This window comes from Stegodyphus dumicola, chromosome 5 (genome assembly GCF_044657685.1).
Source record: "Stegodyphus dumicola isolate Sdum_Otavi_A_Nest chromosome 5, ASM4465768v1".
NCBI classification, from domain to species: domain Eukaryota; kingdom Metazoa; phylum Arthropoda; class Arachnida; order Araneae; family Eresidae; genus Stegodyphus; species Stegodyphus dumicola.
In genome coordinates this window covers 166,611,395-166,636,095 of record NC_140772.1, presented here as the reverse complement: position 1 = coordinate 166,636,095, position 24,701 = coordinate 166,611,395, and the positions used below count along the sequence as shown (strand labels likewise).

Sequence of the window (24,701 nt, the reverse complement as noted above, 5' to 3'; positions counted from 1 at the left end):
GCCGACCACCTGCACTTAACGACCGAGACCAGCGACGTCTGCGTAGAGTTGTCAATGTTCACAGACAAGCAACACTGCGTCAAATAACCGCAGAAATCAATGTGGGACGTACGAGGGACGTGTCCGATAGGACAGTGCGGCGAAATTTGTCTTCCTTGGGCTATGCCAGCAGAAGACCGACTCAAGTGCCTTTACTGACAGCACGACATCGCCTGCAGCGACTCTCGTGGGCTCGTGAGGATATCGGTTGGTCCCTAAACGAATGGAAAACCGTGGCTTGGTCAGATGAGTCACGATTTCAGTTGGTAAGAGCTGATGGTAGAGTTCGAGTGTGGCGTAGACCCCACGAAGCCATGGACCCAAGTAGTCAACAAGGCACTGTTCAAGCTGGTGGTGGTTCCATAATGGTCTGGGCTGTTTTTACATGGCATGGACTCGGTCCTCTGGTGCAACTGAACCGATCATTGACTGGAAATGGATACCTTCAGGTACTTGGAGATCACTTACAGCCATTCATGGACTTCACGTACTCAAACAACGATGGGATTTTTATGGATGATAATGTGCCATGTCACCGGGCCACAATTGTTCGCGATTGGTTAGAAGAATATTCTGGACAATTTCAGCTAATGATCTGGCCACCTAGATCGCTCAACATGAATCCCATCGAACATTTATTTGGCATCATCGAGAGGTCAGTTCGTGCCCAAAACCCTGCACCGTCAAAACTTTCACAATTATGGACGTCTATAGAGGCAGCATGGCTCAATATTCCTGCAGGGGACTTCCAACAACTTGTTGAGTCCATGCCACGTTGAGTTGCTGCACTTCGCCGGGGAAAAGGAGGACCGACAAAATATTAAGAGGTATCCCATGACTTTTGTCACTTCAGTGTAATATGATTAGCCTGAGCGTAGGAAGTAAATACCTTCAGTTTTTACTGTAAAGCAAATTTTCTTTTTCTCCATCAAAGCGACCGCTAACAAACAGAGCTATATAAGAAATAACCACAGAAACTTTCCCCTTCAGGGTGTCCTACTGGAGAACAAAATTGTTCCTTTCTTCGGAGAACAGCCTCACTTGTATAAAAAAGACTATTAATGTTTCGTTCCATTTGTACCATCCCTAGTGGTAAAAGCAGAGTTGAAGAAGTTAATTGGATGTCGACACAGTACAGTAACACACTAAACTTCCTACTAATGCAGTGTCAGGCAGGGAAACTAACAGCTCAACTAAATTCATTTCGTTGAGCTACTATTTAAGGGATTAAGTGAGAGAGAGTGCAAGGAATTTTATCTTTATTTGCCGCATGTCTTCATCATGTAAATGAAATCACTGAATTTTCGTGCTCCTTGCTTCGACAAATCTAATAGATTCTACACTTGAGGTCTGTCTTGCCATACGATATTTCGGACATTAAAAATGAGATTTTTTTAAATGTTTTGGTATAGTCCTTTATTAGTAATATTAATCTCCAAATTCAAATTAAGTAACTTAGAAAGAAATTTTGATTTTACCTATAGGCCAAGAAATAGATAACAATATGCAATTCGGAAATTAAATGTCTTAATAAAATTATATTGCTGCGTGCGTACGGGGTCGTAATAGATTGAATGCACAAGTCCGATAATAGGTTAATAAAAACTTACTTTTATGAAAAGAAATATTTCAGAACTCTGGAATTTTCAACAGAAATATTCGTACGAGTGTTCACACTATCACGCAGTATAATCAGCAATTAGACTTCAAACTACTAAGAACGTTAAACACAACGCAATGCAATGCGCATCTAAAGACAAAGCTAACTCGGATATCTCAGTTCACGCGGAGCTAAATAACTCGCAACAACAATAACTAAGCAACTGAGAGCAAATGCTTTCTCTTCGGCCTTAAATAGTTTTCAACCGGCCGCGAGATATTTCTAGTATTTTCTGCTTCTGGAAATTACTGGAAAGGAATACGAGGATGGAATTACGGTTACAACTAACATAGTGGTCGATTACATTTATTCAGTTACGATACTTGTTACGGTGATACAAGGACCGGGCCAAAATGTCGCCAAACGGTCGTCAAATTAGGCGACTTATGGCCATTTCTCGCCTAAATTCATGACAAAATTAGTCTCCAAAACCGTTGTCAGCTTGGCATCATCTCGCCAAATTGCCGAGATACCCATTTACTCAATGTTAAATGCACTTGCTCGTGTATTCTTACTTTTCCGGCATAGATTTCCCTTAAAATTTGTCTTGCGCTACATTACACAGAAAAATATAACAATTTTACTTATAATTCTACTAAAATTAACTGCCTAAGTACAAAATTCGTAACAATATAGAAATATTAAATAACAATACATGTAGTACATATTAAATAACAGTACGTATTAGTACATGTAGTTTCTATGCGGATTTTAATATTTAAGTTCTTCCATTACTTCAGAATTCACATAACGGGTAATTCTTCCCTTTGCATTTTTTAAAGAAATTTTTAAAAAAGTCATCATTTAAGGAAAGAAAACGGAGAAACTAAACAAGTAAATATGGTATTCATTTTAGATAAAAACTGTCTTATGAAAAAAAAAAAAAAATAATTTCTTAAATGGCTTTATGAGGATCTGCTAACGATTTAGTTGATAGTAAAATGCACAGTACGCCAAGGAACCCAATGAACTCACTGATTTTATTTTCAAAGGGTCTGCACGTGCTCCTTCCAATTGGAAGCAGTTTAGACGCCATCACGTCTTCTATTACATAAACCAATGAGTGACTAAAGCGGCACAACATTACTAGTTCATTCCAGATTCTGAATTGAGATACTTGCATAAAGTTTTTTTTCCTATCTAATGTAATATTGATCACTTTCTCTTTGATGAAGGCAATCCTCATCATAAGCGGATAACTTTGAGAGTGCAGACTCATTAGATTCATTTCGGAGCAGAAAGCGTGTAAAATGACCGATGCGATCCCGAGATTCAAATCCCGGCTCTCCCAATTGCTAGACAAGACGTGCTTCCACTCATACCACAAAAAAAAACGCGGTAAGGAGGGAGATAATTCCTTACCATGTTTTATAATAGAAACCAATCTCTAAAACCTTTTCTTCAGGTTTCGAAGCGTCATCAAGGCGGAAATGTTCCTGTACTGCATGTTCCATTGGACAATTTTGGATGATTAATCTCCTATATGAGCATAATAACTTGATACCAGTTATGATGTTTCTAGAACAAATCGGCATGCTTCATCACGTCAAACATGGCAGTATCCAACAATTCATTTATGAATGACAAGAGATGAAATGCTTCAAAAAGATGTACCATTCTTCATCTCGTGGAATTTAGTCCATTAAGGCAAACCAGGTTCCGAGAAATTTTTGCAAACAGAATTCATTGAATCATTCAGTTGAAATAAAAATTTCATTTGTGAAGCTAATTTGGAGTATAGGGCTTCCGGAAGTAGACGATACATCATTTAAACCCGAAATTAATATAGTGAGAAAATTCAGTTTTAACTACTATTTTATATTATCACTTACTCAAAGTATGTAACAGTTTACTGTATACATTGTATGATAAGATTAGTTTTAATTTTTTTTAAATGTTAAAAAACGTTGAACATTTGAAACGTTATAAATGTTGAGATTTTTTTTTTTTTTTTTCTAAATTAGCTAAGAAATGTATCTATAAAGAAGAAAGTTTGTGTGTTTGTCCTCTAATAACTTAATTACTACTACAGCTATCGTCGCCAAACTTTCTAACATTCTTTTCTGGGTCCTGGAAAAGGTCGACGTCCACTTTTTTTCAAAAAAAAAAAAAAAAAAAAAAAAAAAAAATTCAGAGATACTAATTAAAAACTCAGAAAAACGAGTGCCAATAGTCTCTCAAGCTGGAGATGAAAATCTGCTTCTTTTCGAAAGTTGATGCCACTGCTCGCTTTCAAATCGTAGGGTTTGTTAATAAAAAATTTCTGAGCTTTACAACAAAATAAAAATAACATTGCCAAACCTTAAATACATTATTCCCGATTCCAAAACTTCGTGGGAAGTCATTTCGGCGATTCCTGTCTTCGCACGACTTTAATCAGCCGAAATATTAATTAAAAACTCTGAATGCGCAAATTTGGCACTCATTTTTCCGAATGGCGACAGTGTCGAGCGTTTGAGATAAAAATGCTTTATTTCGAAAAATTTTGCTACTGCTCACTTTCAAATCGTATAATTTGTTTATCAAAAATTTGTAAATTTTACAAAATCTGTACATATAAAGAAGAATGCCTGTTTGCGTGTTTGTTTGTTCGCGTTATTGATTTCCGATCATTTATGATGAATTTTTTACCACATTTAATCGACTAAAATTGAATATAGTTGAAATATTGGTTGGAACTTGAGCCTTTAGGAGCATTTAATTGGAAAGTCAAAAACCATTGAAAACTGCATGCCATTGTTGCTGATATAATGAGAGAGAGTTAGCTTATTTTTCTATCGAAATTTTTTATGTGGGTTCCAAATCACATCAGACTGAAAAATGTGTAACTATGAATCGTATTTTTTGCATCGTTATTGGAGAAGGATTACAGCGGTCTCGTTCTCTCTATTGTTAGATACATTACTCTCAATCTAACTTAACTGGCATCGGGTACTTCCGCTTATAATACAAAGAAAAACTGCAGTTTCCGTTCTGGGGGTTCGTTCTAAAATAATTTATTAATATATTGTTGAAACAGAAGAGCTTTTTCAGTAACCTGCTTTCTTCCAAAAGTACAGGTGATCTTCTGTTTCATAACATCAGATGCTTTCAAAATAATTCTAGATGTTCTGAAGATGCAAACATTTGTTAGTTTGCGAAAGCAGATCTCCGAAATATTGATTAGATTAGACCTAGAGCTCCTTGGACTTAATAGCAACATACCTTTCATTTCCAGAAAGTTTATAAGAAATGTTTTTAACTTTATTATTTATGTTATCCATTAACACCAATAAAATGTTTTCACTAACACAGTATAATAAAATGTATGTTTCTCAGCATGCTTTCTCAGAGAAACCGCGACTGGTACCTTTTGAACCGGAAGCCACAGCAATGCAACCATACCAAGATCTACATTATCAAGATGTTTACTTCGTCTCTGAAGGATTCGAAAATGCCAAGGACAAAATCATGTATGAAGAAATGTTATGTTATTAACATGCCTGTTTATTTTCTTAGCTAACATAGTGTATAGAGAGTATAGCACTGGAAACGAGGAAGAGTCAGAAACTGACTTTAATATCACATCAAAAAATCAAAATGGTGTAGTCGACTCGCGTCAGTATGACTCATAAAAACATCCAAGCTTATCTTCCATAAGCCTTATATTTATTCGATATACTTGAAGTAAATTCAGATGCAATAAATTATAATATACCGTTTTATTTAATAAACACAGGCTTTATTATTACATTACAATTAAATTAAAACTCAGAACAGGAGTTAATAGACAGCCAAAAATACTTGCACGCACTTAACATGCACCAACGAAGTGCGCAGAAGCGACAAGAAAATTAATCGTTGCCTCTTTGGATGAAATATAAAAGGAACAACATTCCTCCTCACTGATTAGTCCTTAATAAAAACTGATTTACCTTGAAATGCACACATGCAATGATATAATCTAATATGAAATTACACTTATAACACAATCCAAGATTATACGAAAATGTTTTTAGTTTATTTGATCCAACTGACATAGGTAAAATGTATGCAATTACTTTTTAAGAAGAAAGATCTCAGTGGGTTCGTAATTATCATTCACAAGATCCTTCACAATATGATATGTGCTGTCTGCTTGGTTATTTCTCCTACGACTTCTGTTCCTATTTAAAATTTTCATGCGACTTTGATTGCCTTTATAGAAAATACAAACACTTTTTTCCCACGGAAATCTTGCAAGTGTCCTAAGTTAAACTGCTTATTTTGCTACTTTGGCAAGAGCTATAGCTTTTGTTTTTCTTTTAGCGAATATTTCTTATCGAGAAAGTCATTTTCCTAATCTGCAGAAAGTTGTATTTCCCAGTAATATCAAGATTTTTTGCAAACTTTTGCAAAAAGATTTTATGTGATCTTTCAAGTTAACTATTATGATGAAGTATTCACAACTTCTGTAGCAAAATTTCAGCATTTTTTTCAAATCTCATGTTCAACTGAGGTTAGGTTAGCAGCTGCATGGCAACAGTAGGTGTAATCTTCATTGTAATCAATAAACAAGTAAGATAAGTATCTAAAACCCCGAACTCGGAAAGGCTCAGCTTCAGTAGCAAAAGAGTTATATAATTCAATTAATAAATAAAAAATACACTTTTTAATAAATCACTTTAATAATATAGTTTATGCTATTATTTTTAAATAATACAAAAAATATCATCAAAACAGATGACAGAGTAATAAAATCGGATTTGATACTGTAACTGAACTACTGTGTATTGTGCCTAAGTAATGTATATGTGATAACTTCTAGTATGTATACTGTGCATGCATGTTCACCGTTCGTCCACTTGAAACTACGGTTGCAAATGAAATAAGTAATATAAGCTATCAACATGAATCAAAATTTCAAAAAGAAAAAACAGTCAGGCACAATGGACTACAAATACAGATTTTATTATGTGAAATGGCGTCTCTGATCATTACATACTAATGGAAGTTCAGAGCAGAAGTCAGATATTTTTTTATTTCCAAACACATACGCTTAAGGCGCTCCAAACAAGTGAGCAGAAGCGAAATGAACATTAATCATGTCAACTTCGGTTTACATAAATATAACAACAATGATGATTTGAGAGAGCCTTCTTTCTGAATGGTACTTAAATGATTGTTATAACAAGCGTCAAATGCAAGAAGAAACTTTAAACATGCTACGCTTCCTTATTAGAAATGTTACTGTGCTCAGGATTAGCCCTCGTGGACTTCAACAGCCAATGCGGCTCCCATTTGCGAAGTACAAAAAGAAACAAGAAATTATCTTATTTATGATAATAAGAACTAGAAACTACCCTATTCACGAAATTATAAAAGTACTTTTGTTAAACGATTTTATTCAAAGAAATTGAGCAAAATATTAGTGAATGGCTGCAAAAATCTTTCCGGATAATGAAAAGATAGCTGTAAAGAGCAATTCAAAATGCAAATTAGAACAATGAAGTTAAAATTGACATCGAACGCGAAATCACATAAAATGGTACTTTTTTTTTTTAGAATTTAATTCTTTATTGCTTACATATCGCAGTTGTTGAGAAAAACAATTTATATCTCAAATTGCAATAACAATCAACCCGATTAGCCAGAAAGAACCGGGTGGCGAGCCATAAGAAAGCACAGCAAAATTAATGTATCGTAGCGTTTGTCGATAGAGAGGACTGAAGGGTGTACGTTTGTGGAGTTAACTCTAAAAGATGAGAAATACTGATCAAGGTCATTCACGAGCTACTACCTCAGATGATGACCATTATTTGTCAACAACAGTCCTTCGGAACAGATGTTAAAATGCTCCCCAATTGTACAAACAATGTTTAAGGGCAATCGGAGAAAAGTGTATCGATGCAAACAATTCGTACATGTTTTCACTTACGTGGATTATATGCACTTACACCATTTTTTCAATATCCTTACGACCACCTGAACATCGTAGGGATGAAAGAAAGAACTCTGCGATTGGAATCCTGGTCGAAGAGAGGCAAGTCTAGATTCTGCTTAGAGCTAAAAAATCGATGACTGCTGCTCTGGAGATAGCGTAACACCTGATAGAACTCATTATATGAACAAGAAAAGTCGTGTTTTGTTGGAGGCTGTGTATCACTTGGGACAGGGACAAGTTTAAAGAAGCATATTGACATGCGCATCATTCAAATTGGGTCTCTGACAGCTCAGAGTTTACGAAGATGAAATTCTTACATCCTTAGTAGGGCTTTATACTGTTGCTATCAGCGATTCGATACTTTTCATGGAAGACAACATCCGACTATATCGAGGGCGCCATGTATACCAAATGTTTGAAGTGGAATAGTACAGCATAAGGAATAGCTTGCATGCTCTTCGGATTTGAATCCAAAGTAAGTTGTTGGGCGAGGGCGTTGCAACCTTCACCGATGCACTTTCAGTTGAAATTTCTTCTTGAAAAATCTTTAGAAACTTCTTGTCTACCTCATCAGTTCAATGCCCCGTATGTGTGAAGCTGTCTTGCATGTTTAAAAAGGCATCTTATCTTATTAGAAAGCTGACAGAGTTCGCCAAGGCTTATGAATAAATGGGAGTATGGAAATATTAGGAATAAATGGGTTGTTTTATCAGTCAAAAGAGACTTTTTTTCTTATCAAATTTATGCGGAAAGGTAATACATTTATTTCCCTTGAACATTTTGCAGCGTATATAAAATAATTTAGTATTTTCAAAACTATTTCAGAACATATATTATTAAAAAACTATTAAGGTTCCTTTTTGACTCTATCTCGTACTTTAAAGGTATCCATGATTTAAAAATTTAATCCCGTTACGAAGATGATGTTTAATAACTTGCATTTCTGGTAAATTTAATTTACGATTACTGGATTGTTTGTTTGTGACACACTTAAATTTCTTTTAATTTATTAAAAAAGAGACATTTTAGAAAATCTAAAGAAATTTATCATTATTATTTCAAATTTTTCACTTTAGTTCAAATCCATCTGAAGAAAACTACATTGTATAGCCAAATGTCACTCAGTACTTTGGAATTTAAACATTCTTTCGAATTTTTAGAGGAATGCTTTATGAATTGTTTTGTAACTAAACCCATGTATATGACATGCTTAAACTCGGGACCTCCTAGCAAAAATTTAGTCATGAGTGTATTTAAAAAAATGGAAACAAAATAAGTATTAAAAAGTTATTAGTCATCATCCTGCACAAAAAAGCCAGAAAATGATCTGCAACTTTCACAAAACATTATGCCCAATATTCGTATTAAGGTTTCTTTTAAAAATTCGATTTTTTTCGCATGTTCGCATGTTAACCAAATTTAACGAAATTTACAGAAAAATTACAACTCTGAAGAAATACGTTAAACCGATATTTTAAATGAAAATATTCGATGAGACACCATAATTTAATGAAAGTAAATTTTAATTGCTCGTATGCGAAATGTATGAACTTTTTGTCTCATAATTTTGTAGCCGAGTTTATAAGGCGATTTGTTTAAAATTCTAGGTAAATATCATGCAAATTCAGAAAGTTACCGAAGGGTAATAGTAGACAAAATAGCCCACGACAAAACAACTCATGACAAAATAGCTTAAATCAAAGGCTCCTAATCAAAGGCTACCACGAATAGTTTTTAAATTTTTTAGTGCCTAAAAATATGCATGTGATATAAAACAGCGCCGAGGTACATGTATAAATCAATAATTACATTTTACGCATTATAAAAAATATAGACGTTCAAATTTGATGTTTTACGTATGTAGGCTAACAGACGTATCTAATTGAAAATTGTTTCAAAACTATTTGTAAAGTAGGATGCTGTGATAATAATTTCCACGTTCAAGGCTATCGCGGCATGCAAAGGTCGGGTATCCTTTGGCCTACATACTAAATCATAATTATTATATAAAATATTCTTATTTTTAGATAGTACAACTAGATGCGAATATTGTCAATTATAATTTTAATACAGTGTGTCTATAATTAAAGAAGCCTATTTCAAAGCTGCCTACAAGCGAAACCAGTTATCAGAAAATATTGAAATTTTGTGATGGACTTAATGAAGGGATGAGAATTTCTTTCAGCGGGAAAAAATTAGTTACAAATAGCGTCACCAGAGGGCATTATATTAATAAATTATACATTTAGTTATACCTTTAAAATAGTTTTACAATTTTACAAATTTTGTTACAATAAATCATGTTCCACATGACGGTCATCCTATTCAGCTACCATTTGAAATCGCAAGATGCGGTTAACTGTGGAATATGCCATCGGTTAACTGTGGAACATGCTATCGGTTAACTGTGGAACAATCTATGCGATTATCTCAGCAGACTGGGAAACGTTCAGAACGTGGCGTGAAATGCTAGCTTTAAGATCAGGTAAAGTTTTTGGACTGTCACGACTTACCAGATGTTTTAAAAGTCTCCAACACCAAAAATCGCATAGATTGAGGTCTGGGAATCGAGGTAACCACACATTTCGAAAGTGCCGGCTAATGACATGTTGTTCTATAAAATGACGTTTAAGAACATTCTTCCAATTTTTTTTTGAAAGGAAGAAAAAACTCGCCCGTTTTTCCTTCAATAGTTAAACTAGGCAGAAAAATTAAGATGCATGGATAAACTGCGAATTGGAAGGTATGTTTGTACATCTGATCACTTAACGATAGGAAAAGAAGTTGTTAATGTACGTAGAAAATTCTTAAATAGAAATTGTCCGAAACAGTTGTTCGTATGAAACAAATGCATATGTGATATGGGCCTATCATACCGTGAAATTAAATTTTCTGATTTTCTGATTCCCGAATTCGGCAGTTATGACTATTCACTGACCGTCCATATGAAAATGCACTTCGTCTGTCCGAAGGATATTCCAGGGTCATTGGGAATCCACCTCAAAGGGAGCTAAAAGCTGAAGTGAGAACCTGAGTCGAGCATCAAAATCATGCGGAAGCAGGAGGTGCACTAGTGAAAGTTTGTAAGGGTAATATCGCTGGATATTCCGCAAAATCTTCTGGACAGTTGAACGTGTTTTATACAGCGCCTGAACACTGGTGCTAGCCTGAAATTTTGAAGCTGTGTCCTCTAGAACATGAAGCGCAACTCCCCTACTATTTCTGCAGAAAAAGATTTTCTTCCTCTTCTAGGACGAACAGAAAACGACCCTATTTCTTCAAATTTCGTCATCAATTTCTGACGGTTTTTAATATTCATTTGACTTTTTAGAATCCCCTGCAAAGTCCGAAATTTACGTAGAGCAACTACTGCGGAATTACTGTTTTGGTAAAATATTTTACTAACAAAGTGTATTCTCTTAAACTTATCGTCACTAAGAACAACAGCTCATTGAAAACAAAGTTTCCGCGAATATTTTAGGTTTTATAACAGCTGCTGCATGACATCGACAAAGATTTACATTTTTACTGCAGTGTTTCAAAGTAAAACGCCCTCTGGTGATGCTATTTGTAACTATTTTTTTTTTTTTTTTTCCCCCGCTGATAGAAATTCTCATTCCTTCATTAAGGCCTACAAAAAATTTCGCAATTTTCTGATCACTGGTTTCACTTGTGGCAGTTTGAAATCGGGTTCTTTAATTCTGGACTCTCTGTATTTACGTTATTTTGTCAGGGACTATTTTTTACGAGTCATGATATATACGATAGTATTCTTGGCCTAGACTTAAATATCTGGAGATGACTTGATGAAGTGCATTGTTCTGGATATGTAGCAGTCAAAGAAGATATGATCAGAAGTTGTTAATTCTCGCACTGGCAGTGATCAGGGCCGCCATCAGAAGAGCAACCATATCGTGGGCCAAAATTTTTAGAATATCAGCAGATGCCCGGCGAGAGAATTGTCTCAGTTGGCATAAAGCCTAGCGCCGTATCTTGCAGTGGCCAATCATACTTAGCGATGTAAGAAAGGCTGAAAAGCTTGCTGATAATAAAAAGCTGCACCAAAGAAAAATTCCTTTTGAAGAGAATAGTGCTGACGTTCAAAAAGGAGTTAAGTCCATCTTTCTGGCATTTATGGGAAGAAGCTTTAATATAAACCTTTCCAGATGGGACACAGGAAGTTAAAACGTGAAGTATTTGGAGAAGAGGTAGCAAATTTATAAAGCTAATATTAATAACGGGTTTATAGCTAAACCCGTTTTCTAGATTCCTTCATGCTCACGTAGGTAAAGACTCAACTGATACATAGCCGTACAGTTACTGGGAGTCATAACAACTCTAGCTATATTTTCCGGACTAAAAGAAAATTATATTTACAGCCTCCATAGCTGCGAGACTGAAGGTTCAAGTAATTCAAGGCAGTGATTCAAGATGTAGTGTAGTGCAGATCGTATTGATTTATAACTTTGGCTGAAAAAAATTAATTACTTGGATGAAGGCCATCGTATACGGAATTTGTAACTCCACCACTATATAAACGTTATATCCATATCCCGGGGGAGATGCCGCCGATATCACTTTTACATACATCAGTACATTTTTGTAATATTAGTATGGTAACCAACGGCAAATAGTCTGCGGGCTAAAAATTGGCCACATTCTATGTATAAGGCATAGTTATACTTTGAAAACTGTTTGTAGTCGAGTGGAAGAGTGTGCCTATTACCTTTTTGTTTATAAACTGTGTGGGAAAACGTCAGGGCCCACAAAGTTGCTTTCCCCAGCCTTATAACGTCGATAATTACTGCTCCTTTTCTGAAAATAAAGTGCAGTGATGGGAAGCCTGCTATGATCTAACAGGGCGGCTGCCGAGGTGGTCTTGTATCGCTGATAGATACAGATGAGAAAAAGTCATGGTGTGCATTGTAAAATTAGGTTAGGTCAGCGGTTCTCAACCTTTTGACTATCGCGTACCATCTAAACAAAAATTTAAAAGCTTTAGTACCACTACTACATTTTACAATGATTATTTTTCAGTTTCTCAAAATATTAAAAAAATATATTTTGCCATTTGCACAACCTATTGGCTATTTGTATTAAATATGCACACATAAAAAATACTAGATTAAAAATTCGTTACCATTTTAATTATCAAAATTTAATTTATAATAATTTAATTCTAAAATTTATAATGAAATTTGGAGCTGTTTAAGAGAGATCAGACTCTTTATGTTTGGCCTTATTTCAATTAGTTTTAACCGTAAATTAGGATCCACTTTTAATTTTGTTCCGTATTTATTTTTCAAATGTAACACGGAAGAAAATCCTTGTTCACACAAATAGATTGTACAAAAAGGCAATAAAAATTTAATAGCTTTATTTGAAATGCCTTTAAATTCTTTTTTTCGGTTCAGCCAAAAGCTAAAAAGTTTGTTATTTTTGAAATCTTCAGTTTGAACTCGATCATAGGATTTCTATAGGTTGTTTTTCTCCATGAGATACAATTTCAGGTATATTTGAATAAATGCATTTCTAATAGAATTTTCTTCTTCATAATCCTCGGGAAAATACAAGTTGAAATTATTTATCAATGACAAATAATGATTTTTAATGTCCGATGCTAATTTTTCTTTCATTTTCAAATTTTTTCGGTTAGAAAACTTTCTAAAAGTGGTAAAAAGCTTAAAATATTGTTATCCAATTCTTTGATTATTAGCTCGTTTTTTTATCTTTGCATTCATTTTATCTCTAATGGTAAACTAATTTTTAATACTTTGTCCTTGTATAATCCTAAATTTAATTCATTAAATTTAATTCCTCTGGATAACCACCTTACTTCGGAATATAACAAAAGCGTTTCATGTTCACTGCTCATCTCTTGGCATAAAATCGTAAATGTTCTTGAATTTAAAGCTCGGTTTTTAATAAAATTAATAATTTTCACAGCTTAATTCAAAACGATTTTCAGATTTTCGGGAATTATTTTGTATACTAAAGCTTCAAGATGAATGGAGCACTGAGTAAATTTAGTTTCAGGTGCAACTTTCTTTATTTGAGAAATAACACCGTAAAGTTTTCCTGTTAAAGCCCGAACTCCAGTCACAGCATACGGTAATGCACTTATTCCGAGGAATATCATTCTCAGACACAAAATTGTCAATTACTTTGAAAATTCTATTTCCAGTTGCTCTGTCATGAAGGATTTACAAAATAAATACTCTTTGGCAATTCGTTTATCTCCTTCAAAATGTACGTAAACTAATTAATTGAACAAATATCGTTATACCAGGGCTTTCATTCAGTTGCAACATACTGCGTTTTATTTTTTGAATAACGTCTCTTTTATAGAATTTGCCATTTCATGAATTCGTCGACTTACTGTATCATTTGATAAGGGAATGTTTTAAAGGTATATAATAATGAAAATTTACTTTATCTGGATTATCATCGGATAATTCTTCCACGTGTCCAAGTGATAAATATTCGGACATGAAGTCTTTATATTGTTGATATACTTCAGGAGTTTTTATTAGTTTTTGTTCAAGACTAAGAAAGTTGCGAAAGGCTGATGGTCTGGAATTACCCAACTCATTTCTTTTAGGCTTGAATGGCAGTTTTACTGAGTAACGACCATTTTCACTACGCACGTAATTTTCCACGAAATGATTTTCACACATCTTTCCTCTTTAAAGGTTTTGATGTGGAAATTTGTTCCAAATCCCAAAATGATTTAACTAATTCTCCGTGTTTACGTTTAGCGTATTGACTGAAACCTGCTTACGGTTTGGGAATTCAAAATGTGTAGTTCCAGAAATTACCCATCCTAACTTAGAACAACATGCAAATGGAAGATTTTTGCCCCTTTTAATTACCTCGCCATTGATTAAAGTAAGGAATACATTAACTCCAAGTAAAATATCAATTTCTCCCGATTCATGAAATGTAGGATCTGCTAAAGTTAAATCTTCGAAACTTTCATATAAATTCAAAGGTAATGTTAAACTTGGAATGTTTCCTGTAATTTTGTCTATTATGTAAGCGGACGTTGAAATTCTGTAATTAGTATTAAAATGAGGTGTAAACAACAACTCAACTTCTCCAGCAGTTGTTGAAGTAGTATTCAAAGTATTGTTATTTGTAGTTGTATTGAAAGTACCTAAGCATGACACTAATATCTTCGAATCCTTTATGCTCAATCCTAAATTGATAGCTGTTTTCCGACGAATTGAATGATTTTTCACTACCTGAATCTAGTAAACATCTACAATTTATGAATTCATTTCTTGAGTTTTGAACCTTAATTAAAGCAGTACACAAATCTAATAGTAGATCTAATATTAGATTTGGCTATCTAGCCTTTGATCTAATATTTCCAATGAGCGAGTTATTTCATTTACGTTAACTATTAAACTTAATATCGAGGATGCAGATTCCGTTTGTATTTGTGAAACGTTAAGAATTCCTTTAATAAAAGCAAATATCTGTTCTCTTTTATCAGAAAATCTCTCTTCTAGTAAATTCCAAGCAATACTGAAATTTTGATCAGCTATGGGAATTGACTGAATAATGTGATAAGCATCATTTTTCAAAGAACTCTTTAAATACTGTAATTTTTGAGCTCCAGATAGATTTGGATTGTTGCGAACACTACCGTTAAATAAATCTTTAAATGTTATCTATTCAGTTAAATTTCCGCTAAATGTGGGTAAAGATAATTTCGGTAACTTTAAACTTTCAGAGATTGATTCAGGTACGACAGGTTTATCGCCATTTGCATTTACGACCTTGTACATCTTTAACTTACGAATAATTTTTAAGTGAACCTCCTCAAATTTCTCTAAAATCGACTGTTCTTCCTCAACGAAAGTACAGTGTCTCAAAAAAGTGATGGGACACTTGTGCTTTACAAAAGGAAACTGCAATAAAATAAATTTAAAAAACATGTAAAATTTTTTGTGGGTGTGTTTCATACTTAAATTTAGTAACAATTATTACATAACATACATTTTCTCAAAATATTAAAATATTAATTTAATAAAAATACAGTTGTTTAGAACGGAGCAGAAAATGGCTCACTTAAGTGATGGGACACTTACTTTTCCATCAAATATTTATCCAAAAATTTTACTTTTTAAAAGGTTTTAATATTTTGTTGGATTTCCTTTTAAAACATGGTTTAATCTTCTTGGGATGGATTCGACTAATTTTTTATAGCGTTATTATTATTTCTGGAGTGATTTTACCCCATTCTTCTTGAAGCACCGATTTTAATTGTTGTTTTGAAGAAATGGTGTGTTTGCGAATTCTTGATTCCAATTCTTGCCAAATATTCTCTATGGGATTTAATTGTGGGGGTGTTTTTATTATTTCAGGACAGTTATAAAGCAGCCAGAGTCTAACGTTCAAAGCACTGTGCTTGGGGTCATTGTCCTGGTAGAATTTAAAATCGTTATGAAGGTTCAATTTTCGTGCTGAAGATTTCAAATTTTGATTTAAAATGTCAATATATTGTACTGATTCATTATACTGTCAATAAAAACAAGATTACCAACTGCAGCGGACGACATACACCCCCATACCGTAACTCCTCCTCCACCATGTTTTACTGTTGGCACCAAGTTCTGTTTTCGAAATTCTTCCCTGGGTTTTCTCCACACCAAGATTCTACCGTAAGAACCAAATATATTATATTTACTCTCATCAGCAAATATAACTTCATTCCAGTAATCAGAATTCTTATTTATGTTGGATTTTGCAAAAGCCAGTGTGAGTTTTCTATTCTTTTCACTTACCAAGAATTTTTTCCTGGCTGCTCTACCGTGATATCCAGTAGATCGAATTACTCTTCTAATAGTCTCAGAATTAACAATTACTCCCTATAATGCTTGTAAATCAGCAGCAACTTTAGCAGCACTCATTCTTGGATTTTTTTTAATATTTCGAACGATAATTCGCTTTATTCCTTTGGATAGCTTTGATGGTCGGCCAGGTCTTCTTTTATCCTGAATCATATGATTCTTTTTATATCGTTTAATTATATTGAAAACTGTTGAATGACTGAAGCTAACTGTTTCAGTAGTTTCTCTAATAGATTTTCCACGTTCAATATACAAATTAATAACTAATTTTCGAATTCCAGGCAAAGTTTTTCTTTTCGTTTAGCATTCATGGCTGCACAGAGCTAAAAAACGCAAAAATTTCAAAACAAACTGGAGAGAAATACTGCAGACGATTTTATAAATTATTGGCAATTGCTTTTGAGTAAAAATAAATACCCCAAAAGATATTTTTATTGCTTACTTCAGACGATTTTTGTTGCATAGTACGTAGTGTCCCATCACTTAAGTGAGCCATTTTCTGCTCCATTCTAAACAATTGTATTTTTATTAAATTAATATTTTAATATTTTGAGAAAATGTATGTTATGTAATAATTGTTACTAAATTTAAGTATGAAACACACCCACAAAAAATTTTACGTTTTTTAAATTTACTTTATTGCAGTTTCCTTTTGTAAAGCACAAGTGTCCCATCACTTTTTTGAGACACTGTATCTATTTTATCATCATCACAATTTATATATATTTCTCTAAATAGAGATTTAAAATCTTCCTTAAAGATTTTACATTTTTCTACGATTAATTCAGCTTCAGCATTATCTAAGTTATCATTATATATTCTCTCGATGAATTTTGTTAACTGTGTTTTCAAAATTATCTTTCGCTTTTTTTCTATATCTGACATTTTGAAAATATTCTAAATTCTCGATTTTACTAATACTTTAAACACAAAAATAGTAGCACTAATGAAATCTCAAATCCAATTAAAATGCGTTAACTATTTCACTCACCTCGTACACTGTATCCATTGCGTAACTCTTGAGAATTCTAAACCGAAATTGCATTATCAACACCAATACGAACACGTAGAATTCTTATTCACAAGCGCGGGTTTTTCTCGAAGCTCCGGCGTAGGACGATCAAATAATGTAGCGAAGCGGTATCTTAACTTTAAATTAATAAGCCTAAGAATACATCAACGCGAGTGGACTGTAAATTAAACTTTATTCGGTAGTTTGAACTTTCGAACACAACACAGTACAAAAGTAAAAACGACAGAGTTACAATTAGGGGTTTTAAGAATGCAAGAACAAAATGCGAGCTGCGCATACAATCTGCGCATTGCGAAATAATATCTCACAGACAGGCAGAGAGCTCTGGCAAAGATTCTTTGGCTCTGGTAGCCGAAACAAGTGTAGACATGTTAATAAATCGATCAACTCCGTACTATTTTTTTATGAGAACTTATTATTTCCCGTTACAACATCCATTTCTATTACTCCTTTTAAAACCATCGTTTATGACAAATTTTATGTCTATAGCCAAGAATATTTGTGAAAATAAAAATGGATTATTTTGCTCAAGTCTCTGAGCGGCTATTAGCTTAAACAAAGCTCAGATCACATAAATTTACGAGTGTTAGAGAAAACAGCTTAAACAGGATGTTGAGGTATTTAATTTTTTAATTTAATAGTTAACAATATTTTGTTTCTTTGCGCACCACCGGTTGAGATTCGCTGGGTTTAGGTTATTTAAAGATTACAAGAGTTATCTGCCTAAGTGGAAGGTTGCCTTTGTGAAGCACTTTCTAAGAGAGCTGTTTCGTACTCACGATATACACGGGAAAAGCCAATCGTGCATCCCGCCTGGAATCGGACTCTCAGTATTCAGTGTTCTTAACCACTGATGGGGGCCCACAAATTTATGAGTCCTCACGTAAGATAGCTGTTTCATGCTAAAGTACTGCAGAACGTAAATTTTTCCACCATTATTTTGTACCAGGCTCTGCAAACATAAGCAGCAGGTTAGTAAGGTTATTGTGAGGCCTTAATATGAATATAGCACGTTTATATTTTTAATGGCCTCAGTATGAGTCAGAGAAGGAAATTTACAGTCAATTGTGACACTTACAGATACTGCAATTAAATCACTGTTTGCATTCGTGTCCTAATGAGATTCAGTACACACACGGTACGGCAATCAAGTCCAATAATAAATAGGGCTTGTCATTCCTGCTTATATGGATAATTACTGTCTGAAAAGCGTCATCTCTTTCCAACAAAATGAACAACGTAGTAAAAACCATTTTGATTCAAGTCTGTTAATGGCATTAGAATGAATTGAGTAGTTGAAGAGAAAATAAATTACTGTTTGATGTTTGAATGTTCTTTATGTTTGTAATGGAATCGTATTTGGAACAGAGATGTGCGATAAAGTTTCATTTTAATAGTGACAAAAGTGCTAACGAAACCTCTCTAATGATTAAAATCGCTTAAGTGAAGAGTGTCAGTCGTGTTTTAACGTATTTTCTCGTCTGGTAGATTTTGAGATACTACAGATGCCAAATGAACGGGAACCTGAACATCGAAGCTGTCTGTGTTGTGTTGAATCATTAACATTGTCGATTAATAATTAGAATGGTTGCAGAACATTTAAACATTGATAAAGAAACTCTCTGTACAATAATTGGTGAGGATTTAGGGAAAAGGAAATTGTTTTTTTGCTCCGCATTCATTAACAGAACAAAAAGATGATCGAGTGGCGGCTTATCAGGATCTTCTTGATATGTAAAATCGCGATCCAGACTTTTTAAAAAACACCATCGCAGATGATGTATCGTGGTACTTCACCTAATGATTCAGAAGCGAAGGGACTGAGTGCATAGTGGATTGGCTAAAACTTGACAAAAATCTTTGGTGATGACGACGCTAGTACATTCTTTTTTATTTATTTACTGTAGAGGCCTGATTCACCAGGAATTCGTTCCTGAACAGAAACTGAGAATGCCGTGTCTTTAATGGGTGTAGTGGATCAGCTATTGAAACGCATTCATGTGTGCATTCTGGTTTTCATGGAAACAAAAATTGTTCTTGTTAGACGATAATGCGCCATCCCACAACAGAGCTGTTACTCATACATTTTTGACTAAAAAAAAAAAAAAAAAAGTTTCTTTGCAGTGTTTAAACTGATAGCAACTTGGAACAAACATTTTTAGCACATCCAGCACACTACAGGATGGCTTGTGGATCACGCCAAATGGTGTGTAACTTCACAAAAGTTGAATGTAGAATAACTGGTAAAATTTTTTTTTACTGCACTCGTTATTTTATGAGATCAGTCCTAAAACATTTTAGCCAGACTGTGTAGTTGGAATCAAAATAATCATGTGACCTGTCATCTATTAGGGCATTACTATCCCTAAACATGTACTTCAGGAAGTAATCAAACATTTCAGAAGCACTGAAGCTGATACACTAGACCTCTTGCAAACAGTTCAGTAGGTGATTTTATAATCGGCACCCTATACTTGCTATGTTGGTACAGTTTTCATACTTTTAATTTTGCATGTTTTATCTCTTGTTTCTAGTTTTTTTAAGCTAAGAAGAGTGTGCATTAATGGCTTATGCTCTACTGCAGAAGCCATTTAATTATGCAATTTCTCTCTGTTGTTAGACATGTATATATAATCACTGAATATTTAGTGTTTTGGCAAATCTGCATGCTCTTGCAGAATGTATTAGGACATGCCACAATAATATTAAGAACAAACTTATCATAGCTGCATCCAAGCTTTATATATTTGTGTATTATTCTAGAAAATTGATTAGACTGTTTTTATAAGTTCGAATTAAAATTTGTTTCACTACTATCTTAAATACCAACTCCTAGAATAGTACACACAGACAGGCATACCTTCTAAGCATAGTAAAACAAACTCTGATTAAAATAAACGAGTTTTCAGCATGGCCTTTACACAAGTTACCAGTAACGGAAGCTTAAAAGCCACCACTTACAGAAAACATAGGAAAAAAAAAAAAAAAAAAATACCAGTCTAGTTAAAATATTAAATACCAAAGTAACACACACATAAATATTTGAAGAACCAATGGTGGCAGCAAATCTAAAACTGATATATTCAATTCAGTAGCAGGGAGTGTAATAGAGTATCTGATTAGAGATAGCTGCTAAAGGCTATCTCTAATCAGATACTCTATTACACTCTCAGAATATATTAACAAATTTGCTTCTTAATGGAAGTTGATAAAGTAAGAGTAGTAGCATAGGTAAACTAAGAACACAACCTGGAATTATAAACATAAACCTTGCAAACCATTTTTTTTATCACACAATCTTAAACTGTTAAGTAAAGGGCTGTGAATTTGTGGTCGCTAAGCAATACAACACCCAGCATTCTCCCTTCTTGTACTAATAGCATAATGTGTGTTATAGCTAATGTCAACAGAGTAATTCTTATATGGAACTTTACATCAGTTCTTTGTACTAGATTCTTTGCAATAAAATCAATCACTATAATTTTATGGGGCAAGTCAATCTCATGATGTAATGCTTTCAAAAAATGCATTTTTATGAATTTGCTTTGAGATGCATATATTGAAAAGGCAATTTTTTAAAAAATATCTGCATGAATAATTGAAAGTTTGGTTTGGTTATTGAGATTACGGCAAAGCACACTAGGGCTATCTGCCTAAGGAGAGGGATGCCTTCGTGGAGGACTTTCTAAGGGAAACTGGCTCGTATACATGTTACACATGGGGAAAACCACGAAAACGCCCATGCAGCCAGCCTGTTTGCAGGATTTGAACCTCGGACCGAACTACCAGTGTTCAGCGACTTTACCGCTCAGCAACAGGTGGGTTGAATAATTGAAAGAAAAATATGCTAATGTAGAATTTAAAATTGAATTACAAAAAATTCCTAAAATTAGTGTAAATTTGAATAAAATTAGTAATTGCATTCAAAATCTAGCCAACCTAAGGTGGTTGCTTTTTTTGCCTACTATTCTAATTACTTACGTAAATGTAGCTCTTTGTGTAACTAATATTGATAACAGTAATTTATGATATTTTCATAAAAAATGTTAGTATGTTTTTATTTTACTATTTTGATTTACTTAACATATCCATTCTTAAAACAATCAACAATAAATAAATAAATAATCTTAACCTTTAAAAGACGGATGGCCTAAGAATCGGCCAGAGCTGCAGTGTCTCAAAAAGACGGCTGTGGCCGAAATATCAGCCAGCAAATTCCCCTCACCTCCATCCTTCAGGGTGTGGAGATAGACATTGTCTGAATAACGTCTCTTGCCACTTATACGAGATGACCTTCGCGCCTCCCAATTGTGGGGTTTCGTAAATTCCCTTTCGTTTCCCTCAGCAGTGAAATCTTAGCAATTTTACATTAGTATTAATTTCACCAACTTTTCAGTGTCATTAAAAATGTTTTTTTTTCTTTATATTTCCGCTTTTTATTGTAATTTTTGTATTTAATATTGCTGTTTGAAACATGCAAAATGCAATGGAGTGCAATGCAATGAAAATATAATCAATAAAATCTTTTAAAGTAAAAGAAAACAATTTAAAAAAAAAATTGCTAAAGGATAAAAAAAGCTTTTATCACAAAACTCCAAGAAAGAACGAACAATAATGTAGTTGAAAGATGAAATAACTTACGATACAATGGGGGGGAATCAATAAATTAAACTGAATAAGAATACTAATGAAAAAGGTAAATGAAACTAATATAGGAAAAATACAACGGGATTTGTTTGATATATAAATATAAGCTGTTACACAATGCTTGGAAACTAATGAAAGCGAACTGTGGATTTATACAAGAAACAAATAGTTAAACATCATTTTCGAGTATAAATTAAAAATGCTAATTAGTACATGTAATTCTAAACTAAATTCAGTTTGGAAACAAATAAAAACGGAATAAACTATGAACTGGTTATAGGTGTGCATTTGCTGCTAAGGCGCATTTTCATTATGACGCAATGTCAAAAGTTAATATTCCAACATATGACAATTACTTAGCTACGAAATCTCACCATAATATGTTTCCCTAGCAGGAAAGAGAGCAAATTCAACAAATTTATTCATATTATTCCCTAGTCTCTTATCTGAAAATTAACAAAGGCAACCTACAGGAAAAGTTGCAAAAGAGTAGTAATTTCCCTTTACAATGGCAACTAAAAGGAAGGTGCAAATGCATTTGAATTTCCAGTCTTTTTAAGTGAAACCTTTCCAAACTGCCCCGTCTCTTAAAGGTTAATATTGCTACAGGTGCAATTAACCATTTTATATTTGTTATATTAATCAAACACAGTATGTTCATCTCCTCCTTACAAATAAATACACAAAACTGAGTATGCTAAATAATTTATTATTTGACATGCTTTATAAATTAAAAGAAGTTCATTTTTTAATAAATTTTCTTTCTTCTCATAGGAATTATGTTAATAACCACATACATCGGCATTATGATATGATTTATGATCCTTTCACTGAATCCATTATTGAAATAGATTCTTGGAAAAAAGCAGAGAAGATATCTGATGACCTTCGATCAAAAATCCTAATTCTGAATAATGCTGTTCGACGGCTAAAATATATATAATTATGCAGTAAACTATGTTGTTCCAATTTTTATTCATCTTGTAAGTTCATATAAGGAAAAAATTATGTATCAGTTTTGATAAAATATATTCAAATCTATTTATAGCAGCTCTAAAAAATCCATCAATTCTGAGATTCCAGCATATAATTATGAAAAATAATTTTAACTGATTATGCCAACTCTAAAGATGATGCATAAATACATCACAGAACAAAAAGCCTTTTAAACCAATTTTATTAAAGATGTTTAAAACGCTTTGAAGTATCCTATTTGAAAGTTTACCAAAAATTGGTAACCGACTTGCCTACTGTATAGCAACAATTTACCACGTGATCATGGGCATGCACACACCACTGATCACCTGAAACAAAACAAAACATTATTTCAAATAAAAAAATACTCCATTTTTTTTTTTTATTTTACCCAGTATCAGAAAGTTGTTCTAATTCAACGATTGCTCACACATAAATTAATAACATACCATATATGGAAAAAATTTGATACAGAGAAACAATTGATAAAATTTCCCTAACAGGTAAACTGAATACCTTATTCATTTCCTCAACCATCATGACTACCTGACATCAAAACAGGAGACTTGATTTTTCCTATTAGGATACTGTAAAAAAACAATTTATGCTACAAAAGTTCTAGATATTTGGAAATGTGCATCAAAATTTAAACTGTCACTGTTCCATAATCCAGCTGTGTTGATGTAGCATACTCAAAGATAATTGTTTAAGAAAAGAAGAATTTTTACTGTAACAAAAGCACTTCCTCTCTCTCTCTCTATATATATATACAAAAGTAATAGCGAACAAATTTTATATACCATCTAGAATTTTGAAATGCAGCCACAAATTCACACATGCAAATGATAGAAAATTGCATATAAAAAGCATTTTTACAACTTACAACTTTTAATATAAAAAGAGTACTTTAAAAAATTTTCACACACTTCCTAACAATAATAGCAGACTTTGCTTTCTTTTAAGAAAGAAGCCCCATTATTTTTCTCAGACAGTTTAATATAAGCTTAATTTATATAATATAATTAAAAGTGTCATCACAAAATACTGGATCTAAGTTTGGACCTTGTTTTAGTAACAGCACAGAAATTCTCCCATTCTACATTATTACGAGAAATCATCAAGAAAACGAAGGTTTATTATAGAAACAATTCACTCTAATTTAAAATTCCATCAGTACCTTGTTCCATGTCTTAGTAACAACGTTGAAATACTCACACTCTACATTACTAAGCGAAATTACCAAGGAAACCGACATTATTACAAATAATTCACATCATTTAAAACTCCATCAGTACCTCTTAAGTTTCCTGATTAAAACTCCTTCCAATGTCAACTCTTACTGGTTTTATAACTTCATTTAAGTTTTCTAAATTGTTATTCCAAAATTGTTAGAGAAGTTTATCACTTGCGACATCAGTTCACAATGTTACAAAACTATATAAAGTAAAAGAGCCAACCTTGAAATATGAAAAACCAGGAAGTTCTTGTGGAAAGACATTAAGAGAGATTTCTGAGATGTTTTGATGTTGTGCAGCGACAGCAGGTCAAATGAATTCTAAATTGATTTGAATTCACTATGTAATGCAT

At 33.3% G+C, this 24,701-nt stretch overlaps 1 protein-coding gene and 1 long non-coding RNA gene across 3 annotated transcripts in view; one reads left to right on the top strand and one right to left on the bottom strand.

The window, feature by feature from the left end:
• Positions 1-17,742, bottom strand: part of LOC146997321 (uncharacterized) — a 93,939-nt gene extending 76,197 nt beyond the window's left edge. The window contains exon 1 of the long non-coding RNA XR_015041334.1: positions 17,451-17,742. This is a non-coding gene — a long non-coding RNA (uncharacterized LOC146997321). The remainder of the gene's footprint in view (positions 1-17,450) is intronic.
• Positions 1-23,609, top strand: part of LOC118183488 (tyrosine 3-monooxygenase-like) — a 125,300-nt gene extending 101,691 nt beyond the window's left edge. Inside the window, exons 12-13 of one of the 2 annotated variants that reach the window (XM_085817346.1) lie at positions 5,018-5,151; positions 22,914-23,609. In XM_085817346.1, the coding sequence (XP_085673472.1) occupies positions 5,018-5,151; positions 22,914-23,082 (303 nt within the window). In that variant the 3' untranslated portion in view covers positions 23,083-23,609. The remainder of the gene's footprint in view (positions 1-5,017; positions 5,152-22,913) is intronic. The other variant, XM_085817347.1, reaches the window with a different exon arrangement.
• The last annotated feature ends 1,092 nt before the right edge of the window (positions 23,610-24,701 follow it).